The sequence below is a fragment of the Perna viridis genome, chromosome 8 (genome assembly GCF_037379345.1).
Source record: "Perna viridis isolate PV_CMFRI_1.1 ecotype Kerala chromosome 8, ASM3737934v1, whole genome shotgun sequence".
Taxonomy (NCBI): Eukaryota; Metazoa; Mollusca; class Bivalvia; order Mytilida; family Mytilidae; genus Perna; species Perna viridis.
Genome location: NC_142452.1, coordinates 27,279,138 through 27,306,175, shown reverse-complemented (window position 1 = coordinate 27,306,175; position 27,038 = coordinate 27,279,138). Strand labels below are relative to the sequence as shown.

General features: G+C 31.7%; 1 protein-coding gene and 1 long non-coding RNA gene across 5 annotated transcripts; one reads left to right on the top strand and one right to left on the bottom strand.

Moving 5' to 3' along the window:
• The first annotated feature begins 81 nt into the window (after positions 1-81).
• On the top strand, positions 82-26,651 carry LOC148610048 (uncharacterized). Of its 2 annotated transcripts, XR_015914698.1 has the most exons (4): positions 82-206; positions 24,327-24,370; positions 25,670-25,893; positions 26,317-26,651. It is a non-coding gene; the product is annotated as an uncharacterized LOC148610048 (long non-coding RNA). The 2 variants fall into 2 exon arrangements; XR_015914697.1 differs by lacking the exons at positions 82-206; positions 24,327-24,370 and having other exon boundaries at positions 25,089-25,893.
• On the bottom strand, positions 9,879-21,801 carry LOC148610049 (uncharacterized). 3 transcript variants are annotated; one of them, XM_088541995.1, is made up of 8 exons: positions 21,665-21,756; positions 21,142-21,214; positions 18,659-18,735; positions 17,803-17,868; positions 16,596-16,937; positions 11,934-12,182; positions 11,454-11,547; positions 9,880-10,751 (listed from the first exon to the last, which is right to left on the bottom strand). In XM_088541995.1, the coding sequence occupies exons 5-8, from the start codon at positions 16,915-16,917 to the stop codon at positions 10,376-10,378; spliced, it is 1,041 nt and encodes a 346-aa protein (XP_088398121.1). In that variant the 5' UTR covers positions 16,918-16,937; positions 17,803-17,868; positions 18,659-18,735; positions 21,142-21,214; positions 21,665-21,756; the 3' UTR covers positions 9,880-10,375. The 3 variants fall into 3 exon arrangements, with proteins under 3 accessions (XP_088398118.1, XP_088398121.1, XP_088398119.1); XM_088541993.1 differs by having other exon boundaries at positions 9,881-10,751; positions 16,596-16,917; positions 21,665-21,755; XM_088541992.1 differs by lacking the exon at positions 18,659-18,735 and having other exon boundaries at positions 9,879-10,751; positions 21,665-21,801.
• Positions 26,652-27,038: the final 387 nt, after the last annotated feature.

Below are 27,038 nucleotides of genomic sequence, written 5' to 3'. Positions count from 1 at the left end.
AAAAATATCAGTACAATATTGTGTAAAAGTTATTTAAAGTTGTGTGTTTACTGAGAAACACTATACCTATCCGTTGAGAACAATGCGAGTGTAAAGTGTATAAATTAGAGTTAAATGTGTATTGTACAATGTGCATATACTTCTTGTTGTCTGACTAGTACCATCGTGTTCGACTCTTTCATAATCCGGTGATATTACACCTGAAGGTAAGCCAATATTAAATGTTATTCTCCACTGAATTTCATACATGTATATAAATTATATATAACATTTTGTCAAGCAAAGAAACTTTTGAACTTACGTGAAATAGATAAGGCCATAACAGAAGACGAATTCCTCATAACTGTATTCAATACATATTCAAGAATATTTTTGATGCCTTGAATGACTGATTTAGGCTTGAAAGGATGTAACCTCCCGTATGTAATACACTGTAATACACAAATAGTTTCGCTTCTTTTCTTCTTTTAAAGGAAATTAATGTTTCTAAATTTGTAGTTTCTATAATATAATACGGTAATAACTGAAAAAAATACGCAATTTAAAAAAATAGCATATACATTTTATCCATGGGTTTGTTGTCTCTTTGACGTATTAACCATTTCCGTAAAGCAAAAATTCATTCATTATATAAAGTAGATCATACCAAATATTTATAGTAGATAGATTTTCGCAGTTTTTACTAAAGATGACTTTAAATGAACATATTTGAACATTTAAATGTAAAACAACATGTCATACAACTTAATTTCCAGATAATTTAGCCTTAAAAAGGCATTTTTACAACATCATATATGGATTCTGTAGGGAATTTGCACTTTTTCGCTCACTATAGAAAAAAATGTAGATAAGAGTAATCAAGAGAACCAAGGTTATAGCGGTAATCAAAAGAATTTAATCCAGGGACAAAGACCAGACATGGAAAACAGACATACACAACAAAGAACACAAAGCAACTAAAACCATACATACAATGTAACAAAAGTAAATGAGCAACTCGGACTCCACTAAAAACTGGGAACATCGACCAGTTGCACCGGTAGGGTAAGCGTCCTCTACTTTTCTAGAAACACCCGCCGAGTTTCTCATAAAAAGTCAAGTCCGGGGTAGACAAACGAGGAAAGGAAAACTATGACCCGTCGAATAAATCAGTTTTCATGGTGCAGATGGATACACCATAACGATCCACGAGTTCATGATCACGACCATAAAACTTCTGTAGTGATGACTTCAATCTTGTAGCAACATAACCCTGTTCTAGAAGCCTATTTGTTAGAGTTCTAGCGCGATACAAAAAAATCTGCGTAGTGTCGGCAAGCTCTGGCATAACGTATGAGTTGTGATAAGAACACTCCATACGCAGGCGCCGAAGGGATGTTGCCACCGATGGAAGGAAAGTTGACAATTCTGAATGAAAAGTCATCATGTTTGTCATAAAGTTTGGTCAATAGCTTTCCTTTACTATCGATTTATAAGTGTAGGTAACGATATGAGGCTGGCTTCACAGCGTCTGTAGTATCCTTTATCTCAAGTTCTTTTGGGTAGAAGCGATGTATTAAATCCCCGAAATTAGGATTGTTTAAAGATAATACGTCATCTATATCGCGGAAACTGAGATCAAAGGATCTAGCCAAACTACATTCTTTCTTTCTGATCAGATCAGCTATAAAATCAGCCTCATAAGAATGAAGTAATAGGTCAGCAAGTAAAGGAGCACAATTTGTTCTCATTGGAATGCCAACGGTTTGTTGAAAAAAAAAACGAGTCCACCACACTGGACAAATATGTTGTCGATTAAAAATTCCAGCATTTTGTAAACATCTTCCACTATATATTTGGAAGATGATTTGGAATTATTTCTTACAAAGTATGAGGAATCTCTACCAAGAACTATATATTTGTATCTAGGTGTACCATCTTTTTTTGGAAAAACAACGATGTATAATGTTTTTAAGTCGGGATTTTAACTGAGTATGAGGAATAGAAGTGTACAGTGTTGAAAAATCATAGGTTTTAATGCTATTAAATTTAGATAATAGTCTTGAACTGATTGTCTCCAAAAGATCTTTCGAATTTTTCAGGATCCACATTGAATTAATACCACTACGGGAGTAACAAGTGCTGTGTTAGGAATGCAGACCCTCTTTGACAGTTGTGAGTATAGAAATTAAAAGTTTTGAAAGAGGTTTGGTGGTACACTTTGCAGATCAAGCTATAAAACGTTGTGTGTATGGATTCTTGTGGAGTTTAGGAATCCAGTACATAGACGGTAAATCATAATCATCGTCCTTGATAGAGAGACCAAAAAAGGATAGCACAGATTTACGGTTTTGCACGATCTCTTCTTTGGAGATTGTGGCAGCAGTATAGGTCTTATCACTGCTACTATTTTCTACGTCTACCTCTGATAATAAACATTGGATGTAAAACGTTTTGCAGACAAAAATAATGTTGACAAACGGTAGTGGAAGAAATGATCGTTTTTCTTCAACTCACCACATTCTACATTAATTTTCATTAAGTTATCCTTTATAAAAAAAAACACTTCATACACAATCTAAATTCAGTCCATACACATTTTATATGCAATTTTATTATTTTATCCTTATATAAAACCACTCAATACACATTCTACATCCAATTTTACTATATTATCCTGATATAAAATCACCCAATACATATTCTACATGCAATTTTATCATGTAATCTTTGTATAAAATCACTCCAGACTCATCTTCATGCCATATCATAATGTAATCCTGATAGCAAATTACTCCATACACATTCAACATTCAATGTTATCATATTAGCCTTATATAAAATCACTCGATACACATTCTAGATTCAATTTGATCATGAAACCCTTATGAAAGCACTCAATACATATTCTATATGCAATTTTATTAGATAATCCTGATATAAAAACACTCAATACACATTGTAAATGCAATTTTATAATTTTATCCTTGTATAAAATCACTCAATACACATTATACATGCAATTTTATCAAGTAGCCCTTATATGAAGTCACTAAAAACACACTTTAATGGCAATTTTAGCATGTAATCTTTATTCTATAAAAAAACTCCATACTCATGCTACATGCAATTTTATTAGGTAATCCTATAAAAGAATTACTATAGAAAATTCTTCTGCTGACTACAGGTAGAGAGTTCAACAAACATATTCAATATTTGAATAGAATACAAAAAAGTAAACCAAGGGCACCTATTATGATCTACATCATATTTTGCTGACTTTTGCAATTGACCTACACCTTGAGTTATATTGGACTCAATGTAATAAAGCATATGATTATTGAGCATGCAATACAAGTTATTGTTTTCATTTGTTTTGTGACAGTCTAGAGTTAACCAAATAAAATGTTCATGTATGCAAGTCCCGTAATTAAAGGCGAAATACTGTACATGAATACAATACACAAAACGTAAAACATATTTTCGGATCATGTGGTCAAAGCCAAGGTAAGAACATGGTAATCATTAAATCACATTACTTTTTTGTAAGCTCCCCTTTGATGACAATCGTCAAAAGTTTCACTTAAAGGTTAAATAAAGGACTGCCTAATACTTAAATGTTTGACATATACCTGCACTTTTATAAATACTCATATATATTGAAACATGACTCAATTTTACAAGGCTGTGATTTTTCAACAAAAGGCTGAAAAATTAAAAAAAACGATGATTTTAATTACAAGCGAGAAGCAAACTATTTTTGAAATATATATATATTCAAGTTATCAGGTCAATGGGACTCAATTATCAAAATCTGCGATTTTTCAATGAAAACCAATGTTTTTTTCCAAATTTCTTTTTATTCAAATAAGACTCCAAGATAATTATTATCACAAACCAGATGCAAACTTTTATTGAAATAAATCTAATACTCAAGATATCAAGTACACATGACTCAATTCTTAAAATCTGTTTTTCTACAAAATACCTATGATTTTCCAACAAAAATGCCTAAGAAAGAACTCATTCAGGATAAGGAAAGTGAGAAGCAACATGCAAAAAGAGATTTATAAAATGTATCGATATATTACCTTGCGTGGTCATTTAGCTAGACTACGGTGTAGAAAATGATTTTGACTAGAGAATATCACTTTTTGTTGCCATGGGAACACAATATTTGTCGTTTAGTTTTTTTAAAGTACGGTGACATTTACATTTGATTGCATTTTTCTGATATTCACTACTAATACATTAAAATTCCAGAGTTTAATGGAATTCTGTAATTTTGTTGTTATCTTTTTTTGCCATATGTGGTAGTGAAGGAAAGAATTGCCCTAGCATTCTTTGTTAAATTTGGATGAATTATGTGGAAATTGACCTGTATTTTCGGAGCGGATATCCAGCTTAGATGGTCGGTAACCCCGTCATTTTTGAATTTTTCTAATCCGTATATTAAAAGATTTTAAAGTCCAATATTTGAGAAAAACCTGTAATTTCAAATTTATACCCTCGATCCTCGATAAAGAGGAAATTTGTACGTTATTCTTCGCTCGTACTTAAAGCATTCATTACAATATAAGGCATGTATTATCTGTAAGATGACGCAATCATAAGCTGGAAAGTCCTTATCGAAAATAATGCATCTTGTAGTAAGTTTGATGACTTCCTGGTCTTTATAGAATAGGGACAAGTTGTCTATGGGGCGAGTTGTTCATATGTTAACACGCTATACACAACATATTGGACAAGTGGAAAGTAACTTACGGAACCGTGATGTTTTCACTTAAGTCAATGATTAAATAAGACTTACGGACAATAAAATTCTTATTTTTTGGGGCTTTTTTTTGTTTTTGTTATGTTTGGCGAAATAGATATGAAACTATTTTAATTGTGTACTACAGTAATTATCCTTATTTTAAACTCAAACAGGAAATCCCGAAGCGTTCTGGAAGGCTTAACGTCCTGTCATATTACATCAGACATTTAGTTAATCCATAACTATACCTTAAAGGGTGTTCGACTTATAACTAAGACTACATACGATTTATATTGTATAAATATATATCATATGATTAACAAAAATATAAGAAACAAGTTGTATGCATGTCAATTAATATTGTTGACAACAATATTTATTATTGGACTTAATTAGACCTGTGCAGAAATGCATATAACAGGAGTTAAATGTAAATAAAACAGATAAAAACGATGGGCTATTCAAACAACTAGAGGTCTATCCATATTGTACAATACACATTTAAGCTTAGTGCGTAAACCTCGTTTTATGTGGACACATATATTGTTACTCGTGAATACTTATGTGTATCTTTAACTAAAGGTATTATACCTTTAATTCTAAACGGAAAGTTTAGGCTTTACATGTATGTAGATCCTGTACTTTAAAGATTGCCTAAATACCGACACACTGTCCTTTATTTTCGTTTACCAATGTATATCTTGTATATTTTAGACAGAAAATTAAAAATGTAAAAGAACAAAATAATTTAGACATGCCTATCTATCTGGAGAACACTGAATTTTATTTAGTTCTATTCATTAATGAATGTTTTGAAAAAAATGACATTCTTGGGATAATAAATCCCTCAAGTTATGACAGACAGACTTGGGGTAATTAAAAATGTCATTGTAATAAGTTTTATTAATTATAATTTTGAAATACTTACGAATAATGTGCAATTACATGTAAATGAAAGTTCTGCATTACTGTCCATGTTTTTGCATGTAATGACAAGTACTATATTTGTTCTTTTGTGCCAGGTCCTTAGAAAATGGTTACTTAGTGTCATGTTAGTGGTGCAAATCGGCATTTTATATCTAGACAAGTGCTTCAAGTCTTTAATGCATTTAGTTATCATTATATCATATTGTAAATACAAATCATGAAGAGTATGTATGCTAGCGTATTCGGACAACGATTAAAAAAACAATTTACAAAGCTCTGGCGATACTGATTTGAATTTTCCTTTTGTATTCATGCTGATTTTAGCGAATTTCTATGTTCTTCTTAAATCAAACCAAGAGTAAACGTGCTACTTAAAATGATCAAGCAATATATTATATCATTTGTCATGTATATTGGTTTGTAATCTAAATATATTATCTAAAAACTTGGCTATATTTCCTTTAATCAGCGAATCACTCCTAAGTGGCTGACTATAGCTGATTTGATCCGAAAGAAAGAATATCGTTTGGCTAGATCCTTTAATCTCAGTTTCCGCTATAAAGATGACGTATTATCTTTAAACAAACCTAATTTCGGGGCTTTTCGGGAGATAAAGGATACTACAGACCCTGTAAGGCCAGCCTCATATCTTGACCTACACTTAGAAATCGATGGTTAAGGAAAACTATTGATCCAAACTTTACGACAAACTTGATGACTTTTCATTCAGAATTGTCAACGTTCCTTTCATCCGTGACAACATCCCTTCAGCGCATGCGTATGGAGTGTTCATATCACAACTTATACGTTATGCCAGAGCTTGCCGAAACTACGCAGACTTTTTGTATCGCGCTAGAACTCTAACAAATAGGCTTCTGGAACAGGGCTATATTGCTACAAGATTGAAGTCATCATTACAGAAGTTCTATTGTCGTCATCATGAACTCGTGGATCGTTATGGTGTATCCATCTGCACCATGAAAACTGATTTATTCAACGGGTCATAGTTTTCCTTTCCTCTTTTGACTACCCCGGACTTGACTTTTTATGAGCCACTCGGCGGGTGTTTCTACAAAAGCAGAGGACGCTAACCCTACCGGTGCACCTGGTCCATGCTCCCAGTTTTTAGTGGAGTCCGAGTTGCTCATTTGCTTTTGTTACTTTGTATGTATGATTTTAGTTACTTTATGTTCTTTGTTGTGTATGTCTGTTTTCCATGTCTGGTCTTTGTCCCTGGATTAAATTCTTTTGATTACCGCTATAACTTTGGTTCCCTTGATTACTCTTTGTATCAAAGTAACAACATTGTCACTGAGAAAAAAAGAAAGTTGACCTTGATGTCTAAGTTCAAGGTCATAGGTTATTATCCATGGTACGAGACACATTGTTCTCAGGTGATCTTCCCTGATGTCAAATATCAAAATCCCACATCGAAAGAAAAAAAAAGTAACGGCCCGTACACGAGTTAGTCACCGAGTACACAGGGATTTGACCTTGAGGTCAAATCTCAAAATCCCAGGCCACTATCCATATGCACGGTGCGCAACACATCGTCTTGAGGTGATCTACCCCCATGCAAAATATCAAAAGACTACATCAAAAGACAAAAATGTAACAGCCCGGACACAAGTTTGTTACATAAAACACATGTTCATATTAACATACACAAACGTGTTTATTCGATGTAAACAGGGTTTAAAACAAAAATGAAATAACTAGATGTGTATGTAGAGCAAGATGTATTTTAGATACCAAAACTAAGATATCCAGAATCCGGTTTTGTTTTCACATTGTATTATAGGGTATGCAGAATGTTTTGTATTGATATTTCTTTGTTGTCTTTTATGCTTTGTCATATGTCACCGTTATTAGTAAGTTATGGATTTGAAACAAATAACACAAAAAGTTATCATTGTAGGTAAACACAATATCATCATAGTTTATAATGATGTTATATACGATATATCTTTGTAAAGAATAACACACCAAACATGATACTCACTGAACATATTGGACTTCATTTCAACGTGACAGTAGGACATTCTTAAGACTTGATTGAAAATAATACAAAAACTGTCAAGTAAATGCCTGGAAGATGCTCTATACACCAAACGTCTAAACTAATCTTGTCAATTTTCAGTTTTAGTTTTCATATCGCAACTCATACGTTATGCCAGAGCTTGCCGCAACTACGCAGACTTTTTGTATCATGCTAGACTTCTTACAATTCTGGAACAGGGTTATGTTGCTACAAGATTGAGTTCATTACTAAGGAAATTTTATGGTCGTCACCATGAACACGATACAATATATCCATCTGCACCATGAAAACTGATTTGTTCAACGTGTCATAGTATTCTTTTCCTTTCTTTCCTTGCCTCTTTCTTCTACCTCGGAACTGACTTTTGATGAGACGACTGGTGTTTTCTAGAAAAGCAGAGGACGCTTACCCTACCTGTGCAACTGAAATTTTATTTCATCACTCAACACTAAAGACTAACATTACAAAAAAACAAAAACAAAAACAAAACATATTTACAAATCATATAAAAGAGTAGTAATGATTTACATGATCAATCTAAAGCCGTATTTGTTTCCTAACAGAACTGACTTTCATTGTTTAAACATTGGATACTTTTTGATGCTATGCAAGACATCATCATAGACCAATAATCCGATGTAAAATCTTTAATGAATTTAACGTTGTGATTCACGCAACCCAACATAACAAGAAACCAAACACTGTCATCAAGGTGTAAATATCAACTCAAGTTCATAGTTGAAGATTTTTTCAGTTATAGAAGTTTTTATTTTGATTTGTCTGTACGTTAACGCGACACAAAGAACATGTTGGTTTTTATCGTCAAAGAGCTTAGTTTAACGAGTATAAGTTGTTCACATTTAATATTGGAATAGACGAGCTTCGTGTAAATCAGTATATGCTCAGTAATAAGTGTACAGCAAATCCCTGAATGCCAAGAAAACTTTCATATCTAAGTCATAGGTTATCTTACTTCGACAATTTCTTCCCGATGACGATTTGGCTTATTACGTATGTTTGTATAGTATAGTACAAACGTCCAAAGAATAAAACTATTTTTTTTAATAACAGATTCAATTGAATAAAGTCCCAAGTTACCTATTTGGGGAATCAATAGGAGCAGTTTGTTCCAAATACACTTGCTTAGTCTGTCTATGTTTGCAAACTACACGATAAAACTCGCCATTATCTAGTGTCGCTACCTCGGATAAATCCGCATTTTTTTTCTTTCTTCAGTTGCGTTGAGGTCTATGTTTATGCTACAGATACTCTCGCTATACAGTCCTTTATTTGAGAAAATACGGAAGAGTTTTAATCGTGTACATTTGCGATCGACTGTGTTCGGGTTTGTTAATTGCTCTGTATTCAAATTTTCGTCAGTTCACTTCTGTAACAGTGCTTTTTTTATTCGTTTGATAAGGACCTCATCAGCACTGATTGGCTTTGTGTTTAATGTTTCGCATAACAAGTTTGTATCAATAATAACCGAAACGGTACAATGTATAAAGATCAGATATTGTGTACAGGCAGTCAGTGCAAATTTTTGAATCAGTACAACCATTACACAAACACTCGGAATCATTACGTAATAAAATATATTTTAGTACCATCAATGGATCTATTAGATGTTTAGGGTCCCTGCACCCTGAAATTAGTGGTACAGGTGACAAGATATTACTGTTCAAGAAACTCAACAAGTGTGCTCTTGAATTCGTTGAAACGGATAATAATTTTATCAATAAATACATTATATGGCTTAGTTGAATTCAGTGAGTAAATCAATACAAGTGTATTAATATGGTAATTTGTTATTACTGTTGTTTTTCTAGAATGTTTCCTTTTTTTCCTCATTCAGCCATTTTTCATATTTAATTTCCATATTTTTACTTTTCCTTTTGACTATTGCACGGAGTTTCCGTATCAATTTGGTAACATTTTTATTACCCTTTATTTTGTCTGTATTAAGTACCAGTCCTTATAAAAGTCAGACACCGCCAACGGTAAAGTGATTCATGGTGTAAACAGAAACACCAAATTAACGATGCTTTTTCAGTCTACATATGCGATACCTTCACATAACGATAATCATTGTTATTGTTGCATTGATTATTGGTGCATTCAGATCTGCACCTTAAGAAATTCATATATCCATTGCCCACTAAAATAAACTAAATGAACCCATATCAAGAACGATAAATCTTGCAAAGTGCACATTACATGTACAATCTGTATGATTTTTATCTCGAAAGCGCAACAACCAAATGAAAAACAAAAACATTGATATGTGATCAGTAACTGTTTCTGAAAAAGAAAGAAAACTGAATTTGGTGGGTTTTTGACATACATGGATCACCTCCTGTCTGTCTTTTAAAAGGACTGCTACCTAATTAATTTTACTTTTGTAGAATGATAAGAATTGTAACAGAATCGATTTATGTTTCAATTAAAACTTCGCTACTATAAGATCTTTTCACTAAGAAATGTCTGAATAATTTATTTTTTTCAGTGATAATTTGATTATTTTATTAAAAACTCCCTTTCTTTTTCTTGTTAACAACGGCGTAAACATCATTCTTACCGCCGTTTTCTTTTTCAACAACTGCATATTCACATCCATTTTCACCTTGGGAAATAATATGTTTCACGCAAGCCACACTGTTTTCATTCCTCAATTAAGAAGATGCCATCGAACCTTGAGTATCTTTGTCATTCTTATTTTGGGCGAATGATTTCTGTTTTTCAATCAAGTCAAGTTTTATAAAACTGATATCAAGTCCACCAGTTGTCGCAGTGGCTGATATATGGTCTGTTTGACTTTCGGTATGTGACATTTCATAAACGTCTATTTCGCTAGAGTTTCCTTTCACTTGGTAAGCTACGTTGTTTATATTTAATGAAGAATTTGTTGTCCGATTCCTATATTCTGTTTGTTGTACAGCATCGTCAGTACTCGATACATATAACGTATTGTATTGCAATTCGTGTTCATTGTCATCTTCATTAAAAGCGTTAGGTGCATTAGAATTTCTTGATGTTCTTTTCTTTTTCCTAATAGTGTGAGAAGAAATTAAAATCGATGAATAGTAAATATTAAAATAAATATATTACAATATTCGATGATCATTATATGAATAAAAAAAAATTACTTAAAAACACACTTTAAGTGGAAAACACAACATTACGCCCTGCTTAATCACACATAAACTAAAACATACAAACATACTAATGTCATAGTCGGCTCAAACCGGAGGTGTTGCTCCTTAATGACATTAAATATTTTAAAACAACTGTGTAGTGTTAATAAAAAAGGACTCAGAATTGGTAATATCTAAACAAATAATTTTAGAATTTCGTTGTTGAGTATTATTTTCTTAAGGGGAGTAAACATTAATAGTTGGTTTTATATTTTCTAGGCAAATGTGCGGGTTCCCCTTACGTAAGTCTTTTGAACCGTAACTGATCATACTCGAATATGTGCTTGAATGTCTAATGCAAGTTTAAATCATTGAGTTGAAAGGAAATACAATTAAAGGAGGTACACAGTTACTAGATATACCTCTATGTCGGAAAGTAAAAGTATTTTGATAAAACAAAAATATTTAAATGGATCGTTTTTGAAAATTAAGCAGTTTTCATTGCATACGCATAATAAGTAGTAACCGAAAATCATACGTTAGCCAAGTAACAGCACTTCATGTGAACAACATGAAACGCTTTTTTTCATTAAAATCTTTATACAAAACAACTTACCTAGACGCTTTAAAGATACATATAACAACAGTGAGAAGCATGATTCCTCCAAAAGCCCCACAGCCAATGGCGATATACATAAGTTGGGATTCGTCTGTAACATTAATTATGTGTAACCTTGCATGAACATTTGTTTTTAATTTCCCAATAAGCTACCTTTAAACTTGATTTGTTCTTGTTTGCATCAAAATAATATGGCGGAGTTTGGAAATTTTTAAAATGGATGTTACAGAAAAAAGGGTTTCGAGGCTTTCATTCAAATAATGGTCTATGACAACTGTTTTACCCGTACATCTGTTCAAGTGCTAACCGTCGGACACAAATATATGTATGATTAAATAAACATAGTAAAACTTTTTTTTTTTTAAACAAATTTCAAAGCAATCGATTTCCGCAGTCATCACTACATGTATAAGTAATAAAACAACCCATAAGTGAGCATGCCAGACAAATGTTATAGCATATCTCAAAAATAGTTACCACTGTCGATTCTTTGCATTCCCCCATTAAAATCACTTGTATTGTCTCTTTCCTTTGCATCGTGTTGTGTTGTCTGGGTCTGTTCAGTAGTTTCTATTAGATCTGTGTTACCATCCAATAAAGTATTTGTTGTCAAAGTGCTTGACTCTAACTGCATATTTGGAGTGGCTGTCGTTCTAACATGTTTGACAGTCGTCGATTCCATCACATCGGATTTGTTGCATGAAATATTTAGTAGGGTATTATTATCTGTAAAGATAATACGTTTATTTCTCTTATATCTGGCATCCAAGGTTTTTATAAATAAAAGCAATCAAATGCTATGCTCTTTGCCAGATTCAGACTTTATAACCACAGATTTCGTTTAAAAATTTTGTAGCATTGTTATATTTAAAAACATTTATGAACCATGAGCTATACAGAGACACTATCATACATCTTCAGGTATTGCTATAACGATTAATATAGCACCCTTGATATTGACCTAACGTCATTTTTTTATTTACAAATAATTTAAATAATAGGTTACATAGTTATATTACAATTTAACCCTCGAATACAAGTAGTATAAACATTCCAAGGCTAGAGCAGAAAAAGACATAACATTGCTGATCCTAACTTTAAGCACGATAAACAAATTTATCTTATTCAGAATTCAACAACATTAATATTATGTTTAAAGATTTATTTGGTAATTTGGTTTGAATAAAACATGTTTGCAACAGTTTTTTTTATGTAACTATTTATAAAAGCCACTTCTTATTTTGAAATTTTACATAGGTATGTTATTTTGCGGGGCTTAATATCAGACTCTTCACAAAAACATCAACTTTCTGTTTATTTAAGTCTATATTTCGAGCGTGTCGCAAAAGTAAACAACAGTAGTTACTGTTTTCTCTACAAATACTGATAAGAGCCACTTATATTTTGACAGAATCGAACTACATCAGCATTCTGTTTGTAATTTAAGCTTTTTGGTGTTCTTATCCATATGGTCTGTAGAAGAGAGCGGGTGTATTCTTATGCGAGTTTTTTTTTTTCGAAGGTTATGTATTTGTTATTGTCACTCAAATATACGTCACAGCTATTTTGTCTGATTCATCAAGAGACCACCGTTGCCTTAGAGATAGGCTTCTGGATAAGGGTTATAATAGTATACGTCTTACGAGCTGCTTAAAAGAGTTTAATTACCTATATCCATATAGTTCATGGGTTGAGAAGGCCCACCATGCACCTCACTCATCAACTCCATGTTTATTTTCAGGTACATTAATAGCTTCCATTACCAAAACGATCGGTCGCCAAAGAATATTCTTTGATTATTTTTCAGTATACGCCTATATTTGTACCCTGGTTAAACAATTCAATATTTTTGTGACCCAATTGTTCGAGCGTCTAAGTCTCTCTAGGACATCAGATATAAAGAAATTAAATTTTTATAGGTATTATCATGTAGCCTATTTCCAAACTTTAATAGTATGAAGAAAATTGCGGTAACACTTAGGAAAATCCGAAAACCACCGAAAAATCGCTTAAATTGACATATTCTTCAATATCAAAACACCTAGAGTATGTATGTCCCATAAACAATAACCTATTAGGTATTTTCTGTTAAGTATCATCACAAGTATACTTCTGGAGTTCTTTTGAGGACTTGTGGTGATTTTAGCAGTCATGATTTATTAAAAAATGAAAATAAATGGGATTTTGGTTTTTCCCGTACAAAGTCGACTAAAACTAAAACGTCTCTAATTAGGTATTAATCGATAGATAATTTAATTTTCTGCATAAATAAATAAAAACACGGAGAACTAATTTTAAAGAAAACGTTCTAAATAAATAACATTTTACTCCTATTTCTAGAAAAAGATTTCAGTATCACACAGAATTCTCCTTCACAGCATATTAACACTGTAAAACGGATATTTTAGGCATTGTACCCAAAATATGTGATAAATTCAGGGGCTTAGATATTCTTTTGATGTTTATAGTTACTATAAAATCCTAAAAAGGGGACTTTCAGAGTTTCTTCTATATCAGACGTTATTGTAATTTATACAAAATACAGTAGTTTAAACAAGATTTGTGTGATACAGTATATTTATATAGTGTCTTAGCTTCCAAATGAGCCCAGGTAATAAATATTTGAACTTTTCCAAGTTAAATTAGGTAAAAATTTGCCACCCAAGCCATAAAAAGTACCTCAACATGAACAAAAATGATAATTTTAAGCACATAAACGGTATAAAATATGCATGTTGGATATTTTGTTTTAATCATCTATGCATCCAACATATCTGCTCATACTAGGCGCGACTTTTTCAGATTCAATGTGACAAGGAGTTATCAAAACAACAAATTTTTCTTATTTGGGAAATGAAGTACTTCAGAGGGGGGAGCGATATATCTAAAAATTCAAAATATACGTTTTTAGTCTGAAAAATGTCAATTTTCACTAAACATAGAATATTGCAAAAGTGTTCGTTATTGAGGTTTTCAAAACAATAACATTTCTCAACATTTTTGAAAAACATTTTATCCTGGGGGAAATGTATTACATCAGGTAGATGCAATAACTCTGTATGTGTCTAAAAATCCAAACTTCGTGTACTTAGGCCAAAAAAAATGTCAATTTTCACTGCACACTGTTCATTTTTGTATATCGCCAACATTTTTTCCTGATTAAAAGTTATCAAACAACATTTTTTTTGTAAAATCATATCATGTGTGGTAAAATGTAATACTTCAGGTAGATGCGATATCTTTAGATTTGTCTACAAATCCAAAATATGCATTTTAGTCTGAAAAATGTCAATTTTTACTGCACACAGGATATTATGAACAGTTACTCAATTGAAAGATATCAAAACAACAAGATTTCAGAAAATCTATGTAAAAACATTTCATATTTGTGAAAAAAGTTCAGGTGGATGCGATAACTCTCAATATGTCTAAAAATCCAAAACATATGTATTTAGTTTCAAAAATGTCAATTTTCACTACACTAGGGACATAACTGCTTTTCTCACAAGAAAGTGATAGAAACAGCAAAATTTTAGAAAAGTTTAGTGAAAATGTATCATATTTTGAAAAATGTAGTACTTCAGGTGGATGTCATAACTCTCCAGATATCTACAAATTGATGATATAATGTTTTAGTAAAATGACGCTGGTAATTTTCACTGCATGTAGGACATTGCAAACTGTATTGCTCTGTTATAGGTCAGCACGACAATATATAAGTTAAGTAAAATAGAACAACTTGTCTAAACTATAAACTATAATGTTGCATTAGGATGCATCTAATCGCAGAACTGTACTTGCTATTTCCCATGGGCGACAATAGTGAAACGTTTGGAAAATTCAACTAAAATATGAGCAACGAAAGTCATAGCATAACCGGCTTGTTTTATTTGTATTTTAGGCAGATGACTGTTGGGGTCAAATTTCCCGTCTTTTTCTGTTAAAGACACATACATTTTAAAAAAAATGAAGCACGATATTATATTTTGACCAATCAGAAACCGTCGATATTTTTAACATTTCCCATGTACCATTTACGATAAACGATGTACGATACCATGATTTACCTTGTGCGATACACGATGTGCGATACACGATATACGATAAATAGGTCAGTTTACGCAATCAGTGTACGAAAATCATCATAAGTCATCAAAAGAACCCTAGAAGTATTGATTGTGATAACACTAAACAAAAAATACCAAATTAAGTCATGAATACACATTTTTACTAAAGCATAAATACTCTATGGGTTTTGACAATTCTATTATTCTCACCTATTCATTGTTCATACTTTCTGTACTGTTTGACTACTGTTTTTGTCGATTAAGACTGGTGGCAATTTGATGCTGCCGATCTTTGTTGAAATATACCAGAAAAAGGTTAACCGTAGCTGGGGGTTGTAGTTTCCGCGATATAGAACCGAGTGTAACACAAATTGCATTTTGAAATGCCTGTATCAAGTAAGGACATTTACGGTGGTTTGCTAGCTTTCCGGTTTTCACCGCAATATTGCCATTTGTTATATGGACTTTCTATTAAGAATATTCTTTTTGACTACTGACTAGATTTTATCACTTTGACATTTCTTGTTTTTACCTTTCATTAGATGACATTTATCTGAACCTTTAAGTTGTACAATAAACGGCGTTTTACATTCGCAAAAACGTTTTAAGATTTGTAAGGATGTGTATAATTTACAGGTAGATATTTGAACCTGAACTAAGTCAATGCTTTTTGTCACTGACTTTTGTTGCTGTGGCAACGAGTCATATTGTTTGAATGGATATAAAAGTGAAAACGACTTAATGTAACACCAAAAAGGAACACTCAAACGCACTTGGTCCACTTTCAAAAAATATTCTCTTGAGAACAAATTTGATTTATTTTCATAATTTAATCATGCATTTTAATGCATTTCACTCTTAGTATTAAATTGAACTGGTATTCTTGTTCAACATCCAATCGTTGGTGTGGTGTCTCTCCAGTACTATAGTTTCGTATTTTAAAATATCTTATAAATTACACTCTGAGTAATTTATGAACTGATATCTTCGTTTGACTGAGGTCAAAGTTCATTAGGAATATTTGGCCATATACAAGAAAAAAAAAACGAAATTATTCAAAACAAAAACATACCTGATTTCATTTTAAAACAATATTTCGTGTTCCACGGTTGCTTGTATTTCTGTAATCCTATTAGGAAGATTTTTGACCTGATATTAATATTACCGCTTATTTCACAGCTTTTTGAGTTTTGATTTCTTCCATCCTCACTGAAGAAAACAGTGCTCCCACAGTTACGTTTGTTTTGAATAGGAGATATATCGTAAGCATTCTCATATTTGATGATATGAGAAATTTGACTGGATTCAATCTCAGCAACACACACGCATTTTGTTACGTCTGTTCTGTCAGCAACAAATCCATCTATTACTACAGGATTTCCAGTTGCAGACATCTGTGTGCAGAAACAAACAACTGTAATGGTTATCATCACTATTTTAGATCTTGTACATAAATGTCGGGCTGCATTATTCAAAATTCCAATGAAAATGCTGCTAATAAATTATGCTATGAATAACACATTTGGCTTATAGTATATATGAGACGTTTGTATAATATTGATTTGTTGTGATATGCATCATTAATTTGATCCTCTATAATACATAATAACAACTAAATGAACTGTCCAGTACTACCATACATCGTGTACTAACTTACAGCCCTAGATTAATCATACGAGGAGGAATGACCCGGCCAGCGAAAGCTATATTTATATATAGCCTAGCCGGCCAAGTGGTATCCTTCCTCAGCATAAAACTCATAAAACTATATATATATATATATATATATATATATATATATATATATATATATATATATTTCGAAAGGATAATAAGTTGTTTTAAATAAACAAAAGCAGGTCGAAAATAAACATCCACTGCCGAAAATTTAATCATTTTTTTCATGAATTTCAGTAGGTGTAAATATTGTCTGTTTATGTGTGTGGACTTGTTCTAGCCAGGTATGTGCCTAGTTGGTACATTCGGAACTGCAACTTCATTAATTTATGTGTTGAAAAAAGAACTTGAATTATAATTTTTCAAGTGCAGTTTTAAATATAAAAATATTATAATATTTTTAAATATAAAGTTATGTGTGAAGCTGGGGGTGACTTTACTTCGATTCATGTGATAACTGATATAAAATTCATTATTGCTGCATTGATTGCTGGAAGCATATAACTTTAAACATAAATATAGATAATTTGTAATGTGTTGTATTGATGTACAAATATCTTAACGTCTGTCAATTAACTTGCACATACGGGTGAATTCTATACCTGGTACAGAATTATTTCTCGCTTTCTCAATACACACAGAACTGGTGCACCTCACATTCCATGATCCTTAAAAATGTAAAAGAAAAAAAATAAATTGCGTTAATACACTTTGCGTTATTCCCTGATAGGTCCTGGGTGAAGACAAAGAATAGCGGAAGGCAGTTCCTGACACTAATTCAAACTACTATTCTGCGTAACGTAAATTAAAACAACAAGTCAGATTAATAATTGAAACTGTCCTAAGTAGTATATTGTATATTATTTCTCCGTGATTTAATCAAGACTATTTTAAATTTTTTTAATTTGCAATGAATCATGAAAACTGCACGATATAGCTCTCACTGCTTAAGTTTCAATGATTGTCACCCCTAAATTACTCGTGGTTCATTTGGCGCTGAAGGATCAAACACGTACTAATCGTTCAAAATCATCTAAGGATATAAAATCAAAGTAGAAATAATGAAACTGTAAATACTGGTATCATATTAGTGATTGTGACATCTATGTCTAGAATTATTGTATAAAATGTAAAACTTGTCAATATTAGTATCATACTGGTGACTGCAACATATATATTTCAATCAAAATTCTAAAAATTGGCATATTTTTGTAACATGTATAATTGCGAGCAATTCTAATTTCCTTTATTATTTGTGATTATTGGATAAAATGTTTATTTTCTTAATATGACTGGCATGTGGATGACTGCGATACATTTATCACAATCAAACGTGTATAAAGTTGCCACTAATGTCACTTCTCACAGGCTCCAATTCTAATTTCACTAAGTTCAATGTGTTATTGGGCTCCTACATTAAGTTTAACTTGAAAAGGACTTTATATATATATATATTACCCAAAAGCTGCACGTTAACACTAGTAGCCCTGAAAATATCATCTGGGGCTTACTGCCTGGCAGTGCTACACTGGCTCCTAGAATTAAATGAGCCAAAAATAGAATGGGATTTCCACTATATTTCACAAAAAGGGGTTTGTCATGCAAAACTCAATTAAATATTTAATTCAGTAAGTTACAGCCACCATCTTATGCAGAAGTAAGGAAGATATGATTCTTTACCAAAAGCAAGCTCACGTGTGCCAATGTGATGTGCACCTTTTCCACAGCAACATAACAGGAGTGCACTAAACTTTGTGAAAGAGTAATCAAGGGAATCAATGTTATAGCGGTAATCAAAAGAATGTAATCCAGGAACAGAGACCAGATATGGAAAACAGAAATACACAACAAAGAACATCAAGTAACAAAAATCATACATACAAAGTAATAAAAGCAAATGAGCAACTCGTACTACACCAAAAACTGGGAGCATGGACCAATTGCACCGGTAGGGTTAACGTCCTCTACCATTCTAAGAACAAACACCGAGTTGCTCATAAAAAGTCGTCCAGGCAAGACGAAAAAGGAAAGGAAAACTATGACATGCTGAACAAATCAGTTTTCATAGCGCAAATGGATACGTAAGGATCAACGAGTTCAAGTTTACGACCATAAAACTTCTGTAGTGATGACTTCAATCTTGTAGCAACATTACAATATTCCAGAAGCTTATTTGTTAGAGTTCTAGCGCGACACAAAAAATATGCGTGGTTTCGGCAAGCTCTACCATAACGTATGAATTGTGATATGAACCCTACATACGCAGGTGATGAAGAGATGTTGCCACAGATGAAAGGAACGTTGACAATTCTGAATGAAAAGTCATCAAGTTTGTCGTACAGTTTGGTCAGTTGTTTTCCTTTACCATCGATTTATAAGTGTAGGTCAAGATGTGAGGCTGACTTCAATTTGTCTGTAGTATCCCTTATCTCAAGTTCTTTGGGGGTAGATGCGATATATCAAATCCCCCAAAGTAGAATTGTTTAAAGATAATACGTCATCTATATAGCGAAACTGATATTAAAGGATCTAGCTAAATGATTTTCATTCTTTCTGATCAGATCAGCTATAAAACAGCCTGATAAGAGTGAAGGAATAGGTCAGCAAGTAGATGAGCACAATTTGTTTCCATTGGAATGCCGACTGTTTGTTGAAAAATGCGTCAACCATACTGGACAAGTGTGTTGTCGATTAAAAATTCCAGCATTTTGTAACATCTTCTTCTGTATATTTGGAAGATGATTTGGAATTATTTCTTACAAAATATGATGAATTTATAATATATTTTATTTTAAATCTACCTATCATGTTGGTGACTTCGACATATATATATATATATATATATATTTCAGTAAAGACTCTTTAAATATGAGATATGCATACCAATGTAGAAAATGTATAATTGTATGCACTTTTAATTTTCATTAGGATATACTTTTGGTTTCATGCTGGTAACTCCGACACATATTATCAATCAAAATTCTAGACATTGACATATTTTGTCAAAATTTAATGTTCATGAAGGTGTGACGTTACTGTATAAAATGTTGAAATTGTCACTATTAGTACACTGTATCATACTTGTATATTTGCAGTACAAAATTCTATAAAAATTGGCATTTATTTTGGCAATATGAATGAGTGTGAGCACTTAATTTTAATAAAGGTCTAAAAATTACGTATTACAATGTAATACACATATAACTATTTATATTATCAGATCACATAAATTTAGGTCACAATTCTTAAAAGTGACCTAGTATTCTGAATCATGTACATGTAATGCAGAAAAGTATTTCCTAGCTAATGATTGTCAGAATATGTCATGAACTGAAGTGGTTTCTATTCAGTATGTCGCGGGCAAGAACAGTTTCTGGTAGTTTAGAACTATTCGTTGACAGCAATTACTGACTGGATCGAAGGGAGGTTCGTACTGATCGCTACTACACATGTATCATTGTGAATATGTTAGAGTAATCATAAAAATTTGTAGCATCACTGAAAGTTTCTAACCCAGTTTCTGCATATCGTTACATTGGACATCCTCTATAAAACTGAGTCAAATCAAGATTGCGTAAGAAGTAAAACTGTAGTAGACAAACATACTTTCCCTATAATGGTCGTACAATGTTTCACTTCAAAAATCATTGCAGAAGAACTCGTGTTAAGTGTGAAAATTAATTTTTGACATTTGATCCGATTTTCCCCTTTGTTTATTATTTCTATAACCGCAAATAGATGCAAACATTTGGAAACGTTAGAAGCTATTACATTGTTTTTTCGATTGAGTAGGTCAACGTTTTCTATGTTTATCTCGACCTTAAATACGAAAACTATAAAAAAAGGTTTATCGACAAAATGCAGACTTATAAATTAAGTGTCAAGGTTTTAAAAATCTAATATAGAATTAGATTTTGTACAGACAGTACATTTAACCTTACCTGTTGTAATAACAGTTATGCTAAGTATCATGCGTATATAACGTCTTCCAAACGTGTTGTGTTTCGCCATTTCCTTTGTTGATATAAGTTTAATAATACGATTAATTATTTATTCTAATTATATGTAACAAATTTGATATGGTATAAATTAACAAGTTTCAATACAACAATTATTTTGTAAGCGATATGCATCATACATTTTGTCTTTGTGGTTTGTGAATGCAATTCTTGTAGCCCTTTGTTACTTCTCAACGTACATACATAGTGACTACCAAATGATAATACATTTCTCTAGCTTCGATAACGTGTTTCAATTTATTGTTTTTATTATTGTTTTTCGTTTGTGACAGAAACTTAGCAAAGAAATTATGAATTAATGAATTAAAGATTCATTTTACGTTACAGGTAATAAGTAATATTTTTATGCGACGCTTTCTTGATTCTAAGTTATTTATGCAAAGTACAATATCATACTCAAGAACAAATAGACGTTGGTGATTTAACTGTTTGCTTTATGACTTACCTAAACATGACCAAAGCGTTCCATCACAAATTAATGTATGTATATAAATCGGATGAAAACTGTGTGGTATGTCAAACAGCAGGAAGTTTATCCACAATGTTCGACAAACATTTAAACTTAATTCTTTAACGCTTCATTAACTACCCTCTTTGTGGAAAAATACACACTTACTCATTATAGATCTTGCTTTAAATACCTTATGTGACTATCGAACTAAAAAAGGTTTTATACTGTTTGTTGTACCAGAAAAAAGTTTATTGTCCATACAAGTGGTTTCTCTCTTTGCATCTACACCGTACCACCGCAGCACGAAATTTAACAGAAAACGCCTTTTATCCTGTTAGAAATATTTTTTTTGTTTTAAGATAAAACATCATTGATGTCACCCGTTTCACACACATTTGGCTAGGGATTGTATGAAAATAGAAAAAAAAGGTTTTTCTGGCAAATACGATTTTATGTCTTGTAGTGAATATATGATCAAATGAAATAAATTGTATGATAAATAAAATCAGTATACAAAAATGAATTAACTCCATGTTAATCGATTTCAGCTGCTATTTCTATTTTTAATTTGTTTCCATTTGCACCTATTTGGTACTAAAAAGGTCTTCAATATGTGTGAACACACATATAAGTTAGCTCTAGGAAGGTCCGGACAACAATGCAATACAATTCACAGTAACTGAACGATGACAATTCTTCAAAAATCAAACTAATAATATAACTAGTAATATAACGACATATAAACGCAATATTTACCAACGTTTCATTACTGTAGACAGGCACTAAATATCTCTATTTGTAAAAACAATGTTCTGAGAGCGAACAATAATTTGGAAGTCGTATCATTTACCAATAAATCTATTAAGTGCAGTCAATAAGCCTTTCGACTTTGTTTGAAAGGATGACTATTTGAACAGTGTGTAAAAAAACAAAAACAAATATGATAAAGATTGATAAGAGCACCATGATTAGACGAATGCGCGAACCTAGATTCGTACACCAATAAAATCTTATAGCGTCCCAAGTTTACCTTAGAATCATACTAGAAGGTACAGGTGTGTTATACAAGTTGAAATGAAATGAATAGATATACAACTAGTTATAGTGAAAACAAATATCGGGCATTGTTCCGACTAATATCATTAAATTATAAACCTTAACGACATCTGTAAATTCTATTTGTTTTATCATGAGTCTGACGTCCTGACATAAAATGGTGTCGACAACAAATCAACTTAATGTTATATATATATATGAATACAAACTGTACTTAACACATTTCCAATCATGATTATCAAAATTTATTTACAATTACAACCTTGAACCCCTCGTACAAAACAAAATTACAAATGGTAACATTCCGATTCTCTTATAACTCATTTTATTGATTGAAAATACAATTACAATTTAATCGTGTCTATTATTTTTTAGTGTTCATTTGTAGAAAACACAATGATATGACCTTGATAGGTCTTTTTTTGTACCAATGATTTATGAAGCTTTATATTTTGTCTACGCAAAGATGTTGGAAACGTTGCAAAATATGCAATATTCATTACAGGTATATTATAACCTAGAAGGGGTGGGATGGGTTGGCATGAAATAACCCTTTACTTGAAGCCTTATGTTCATTTCAAGAAAAAAAAATTGACAATTTTCAAGAAAATTACATCTTGGAATATCTTTTTAAATACTACTTCTGGGTGACATTAGATGAAGACAGAATACTTCTATGTTTTCTTTGTATCTTGAATTGCAAGTAATGTTTAAGATACATTATGTAAAACTATGATTCTCGAAGCGAAAAGAAATCAATACTTCATTATTGTTTCAATTGATGAATACACAGGCGAAATGCGTATATTAAAGTAAATACACGAAATTAGGTAATATTTATTTACATAACTAAATTCAATTAATTGCATGTAATTCTTGATGAATTTACTTAAAATATTAAAAAAAAATGTTTTCACGATTTAACTAAGTAAAAAGTAATAATTATATCGTCAGCTGGCCAAAGTTCGGATTGATTCTAAGATCAGTGAGTATTATTTAAAAATCATCATTAAACCCGCCCACCCCTCATCCCCCCCACAAAAATCCCCAATAAAACACGTGATGCAACATAAATGCGTAAACATATTATTTTAAAATAGAGTTCAGAGTCTTAATGGTAATAGAAACTTATCATTATGAACAGGAAAAGACAATTATAAAAAAAATGTCATCTCAAAGTTATTGTGGTTATAATGACCTTTTGAAATGAGTTAATTTACTATTTATATTAAAACAATTGTTAGATTCTGTACAAGTGATTCTTGAAGAGGAAATCCTGTTGTTTTTGACGGATTTTATGCAAATAGCATAGAGGGAATAGATATTTGCACATGTGTTGCACAAATCTATCCAAAATCATTCTTAACTTTGACTTTGAAGTATAAAAGTGATTACGTTATATCACCAATTCAAAACAGAAGTGATTGTGGTAGCAGTGTATATTTGATACAACCTTCTTTACTACAATGATCATCCGAATGTGATATTATTTAGAGTGAACCTTGTGTTGATGCCATGTTAAATACTTATTTTTATATAAGACTAGAAGAATTAAACAGTATGGCAGAAGATTTAAGAATTTTTTTCGCTCAATTTTCAGATGCATCTAATCAGTTACAAGTAGAATGTAAGAGGATTAATCTGGTGAGTACTACAACGGGGTACGCCCGTGCCATAAACAAACGCTGACTCAAAAACATCTGAAAAATTATACCAGATAACTACAATAGAATATACTATAGAAAATTACACATATACTCTTGGTACCTGAACTATGAATTTCTGTTTTACATTTGCTCTCTGCATATATCATATAATTTTAAAAAAATATTATTGATTTTTTGATAACGTGAATCATATTACTACAATCCTTTAAACAGTAATGTATCTTTTTTAAGTTAAAGTGATTTGTTTCCAATCTGCACACATCATTGAATTTTAGTTTATACAAAAAAAAAAAAAAAACAAAACAAAACAAAAAAAAAAAAACAAAAAAAAAAAACAAAAAAAAAACAAAAAAAAACAAAAAAAAAAACAAAAAACAAAACAAAACAAAAAAAGACATAAAAAAAATAAATAGATTGAAACAAAAAAAAAACAAAAAACAAAAAAAAAACCAAAACGTCTTAACTAAATTTTAGAGAAGTAAATTTACTTACTCTTGCACTGTACAAAACTCTCATTCCCATGTTTCTGTTCGCTGTCTAACAAAATATCTGTAAAAGTACATAATAAATTACTTTCTTTAAAACTTTTTAAATATTTTTTTACAATACATAACATTGATTTGACAAAGGAGAGGTCTACTACCCTTTACATTGGTATTGGCTCCGTTATTGTTTTTTCAATTGCTGCACCGATGATTATTATTCTAATGCTAAAATTAAGGTAAGGATTGTTGACACGATTTAATGTAAAACTTAGCGAAGTTTCTATTTTATTAGAAAAATGAGAAATAAAGACTGAAATAGTTTTAGTTATAAACACAAAATAAATCAATTATACAATCATAAAAGTATTTCGTATTAACGGCCACGTAAAAAGGAGATGCCTCCAAATTGTATGGGCACTATTTTTCGGTTTTGTCGTCCTGAAGTAGAAGAGTGATTTGAGTATATTGTCGTGCAAAATTGGGACATGGGGCCAGTCTCTGGTTAAAGGTTCATTTAACATTTTATCATAGCTTTCTATAAGTTATGTGGTTCTCTGTGGAACTTGTTCTAAGATTAACCTGGCAAAACATCAACTATTCATTCTTTCTTCTATCGTTTCTGATTTAAAAACAACTGTTATAAAAAAGACCACGAGCAGAAGTAGGCCAATCCCCTTTTTATCAATTTGTTTCATTAATAAATTTATTGGTACATATGCACAATATCTACGAAAATAATGTTATATGACACATATGTTACTTAGAATTGTCAACTTTCTTTATATTTCTAGATTACAGAAAATTTCAAACAAAGCCTATGATGACCTTCAACGTGGTAATAATGATGATAGACTTCACTATAATGACTTGTCTATGTCGGCTTACGACAACGAGTTACAACAAAATCCATCTAGTCAACAAACATCAAGCAGTGTTCTGAATCAAGTAGAGGAAAGCTATTGTGAAATAGAGCTAAATGAGTGCACAAAGAACAGAACAATGAATGAAATCGAGAGTAATTATATGAATATTGATACATAATAAGTAATCAAGGGAGCAAAAATTCTAGAAGAAATAAACAAATGTAATATAGGGACAAAAACTAAGCATGGAAAAAAGATAAACACAACAAAGAACATAAAATAAACAAAATACAAAATAACAAAAGTAAATGAGCAACTCGGACTCAACGAAAAGCTTGGATTATGAACCACGTGCATCGGTAGGGTAATCGTCCTCTACTTCTCTAGAAACACCCATCGATCTTTTCATAAAAAGTCCAGGGTAGACGAACGAGGAAAGGATCACTATGACACGTTGAACATATCAAATTTTGTCGTGCGAATAAATACAGCGTAAGGATCCAGGAGTTCAGGATGATGACCATTAACATTTATATTGATAACTTCAATCTTATAGCAACATTACTCTGTTTCAGAAGCTCAATTGTATGAAGTCTAGCGCGATACAAAAAGTCTGCGAATTTACGACAATCTCTGGCAAAACGTGTGAGATTTGATATGAAAAATCCATGATGCTGAAGGAATATTGCCACAGATGAAAGGAAAGTTGACAATACGGAATGAAAAGTAATTGTATTTGTCGAATAGTTTATTAAATAGTTATCCTTTACCATCGATCTCTAAATGTAGGTCAAGATATGAGGCTGACTTCACAATATCTGTAGTATCCGTTATCCCAAGTTCTTTAGGGGAACATGCGAAATATAAAAGCCCCGAAACTAAGAGTGTTTAACAATGATACTTCATCATGTAGCGGAAATAAAGATAACGGATCTAGCTAAACAATGTTTCTTCTTTTAGATCAGGTCAGCTTTGAGGTAAGCATCATAAGAGTGACCATGTCTGGTCTTTGACCCATTTATTGCTTTCTTTTCGCTTGAATCTTGGTTTCCTTGGTTATTCATTATTGCAAAGATAAAGTCGTTTATATTTTCACATACGCTCTGGTTTAAAGTATCCAAATTCACAATTAAATCTTTCAATACTTTATGGTTAACGTTCAGTTGTATGTTAGGATAATAAGAGACTTTATCGCTCCTTCTTCCTTATTTTCATTTAATTCATGATTTTTTATTAAAAGGAGTTTTTATGACAGGCCAATGTAATTTTGGTAATTTTGTCCTGACAGCGTCATATT

Excerpts from the sequence above, each read along its gene's own strand:
- LOC148610049 (XM_088541992.1), bottom strand. The coding sequence starts at position 21,211 with ATGGCGAAACACAACACGTTTGGAAGACGTTATATACGCATGATACTT. Across the intron at positions 17,869-21,141 it reads CATAACTGTTATTACAACAG|GATCATGGAATGTGAGGTGC; the intron begins GTAAGGTTAAAT and ends TACATTTTTAAG. Across the intron at positions 11,548-11,933 it reads AATGCAAAGAATCGACAGTG|ACGAATCCCAACTTATGTAT; the intron begins GTAACTATTTTT and ends TTAATGTTACAG.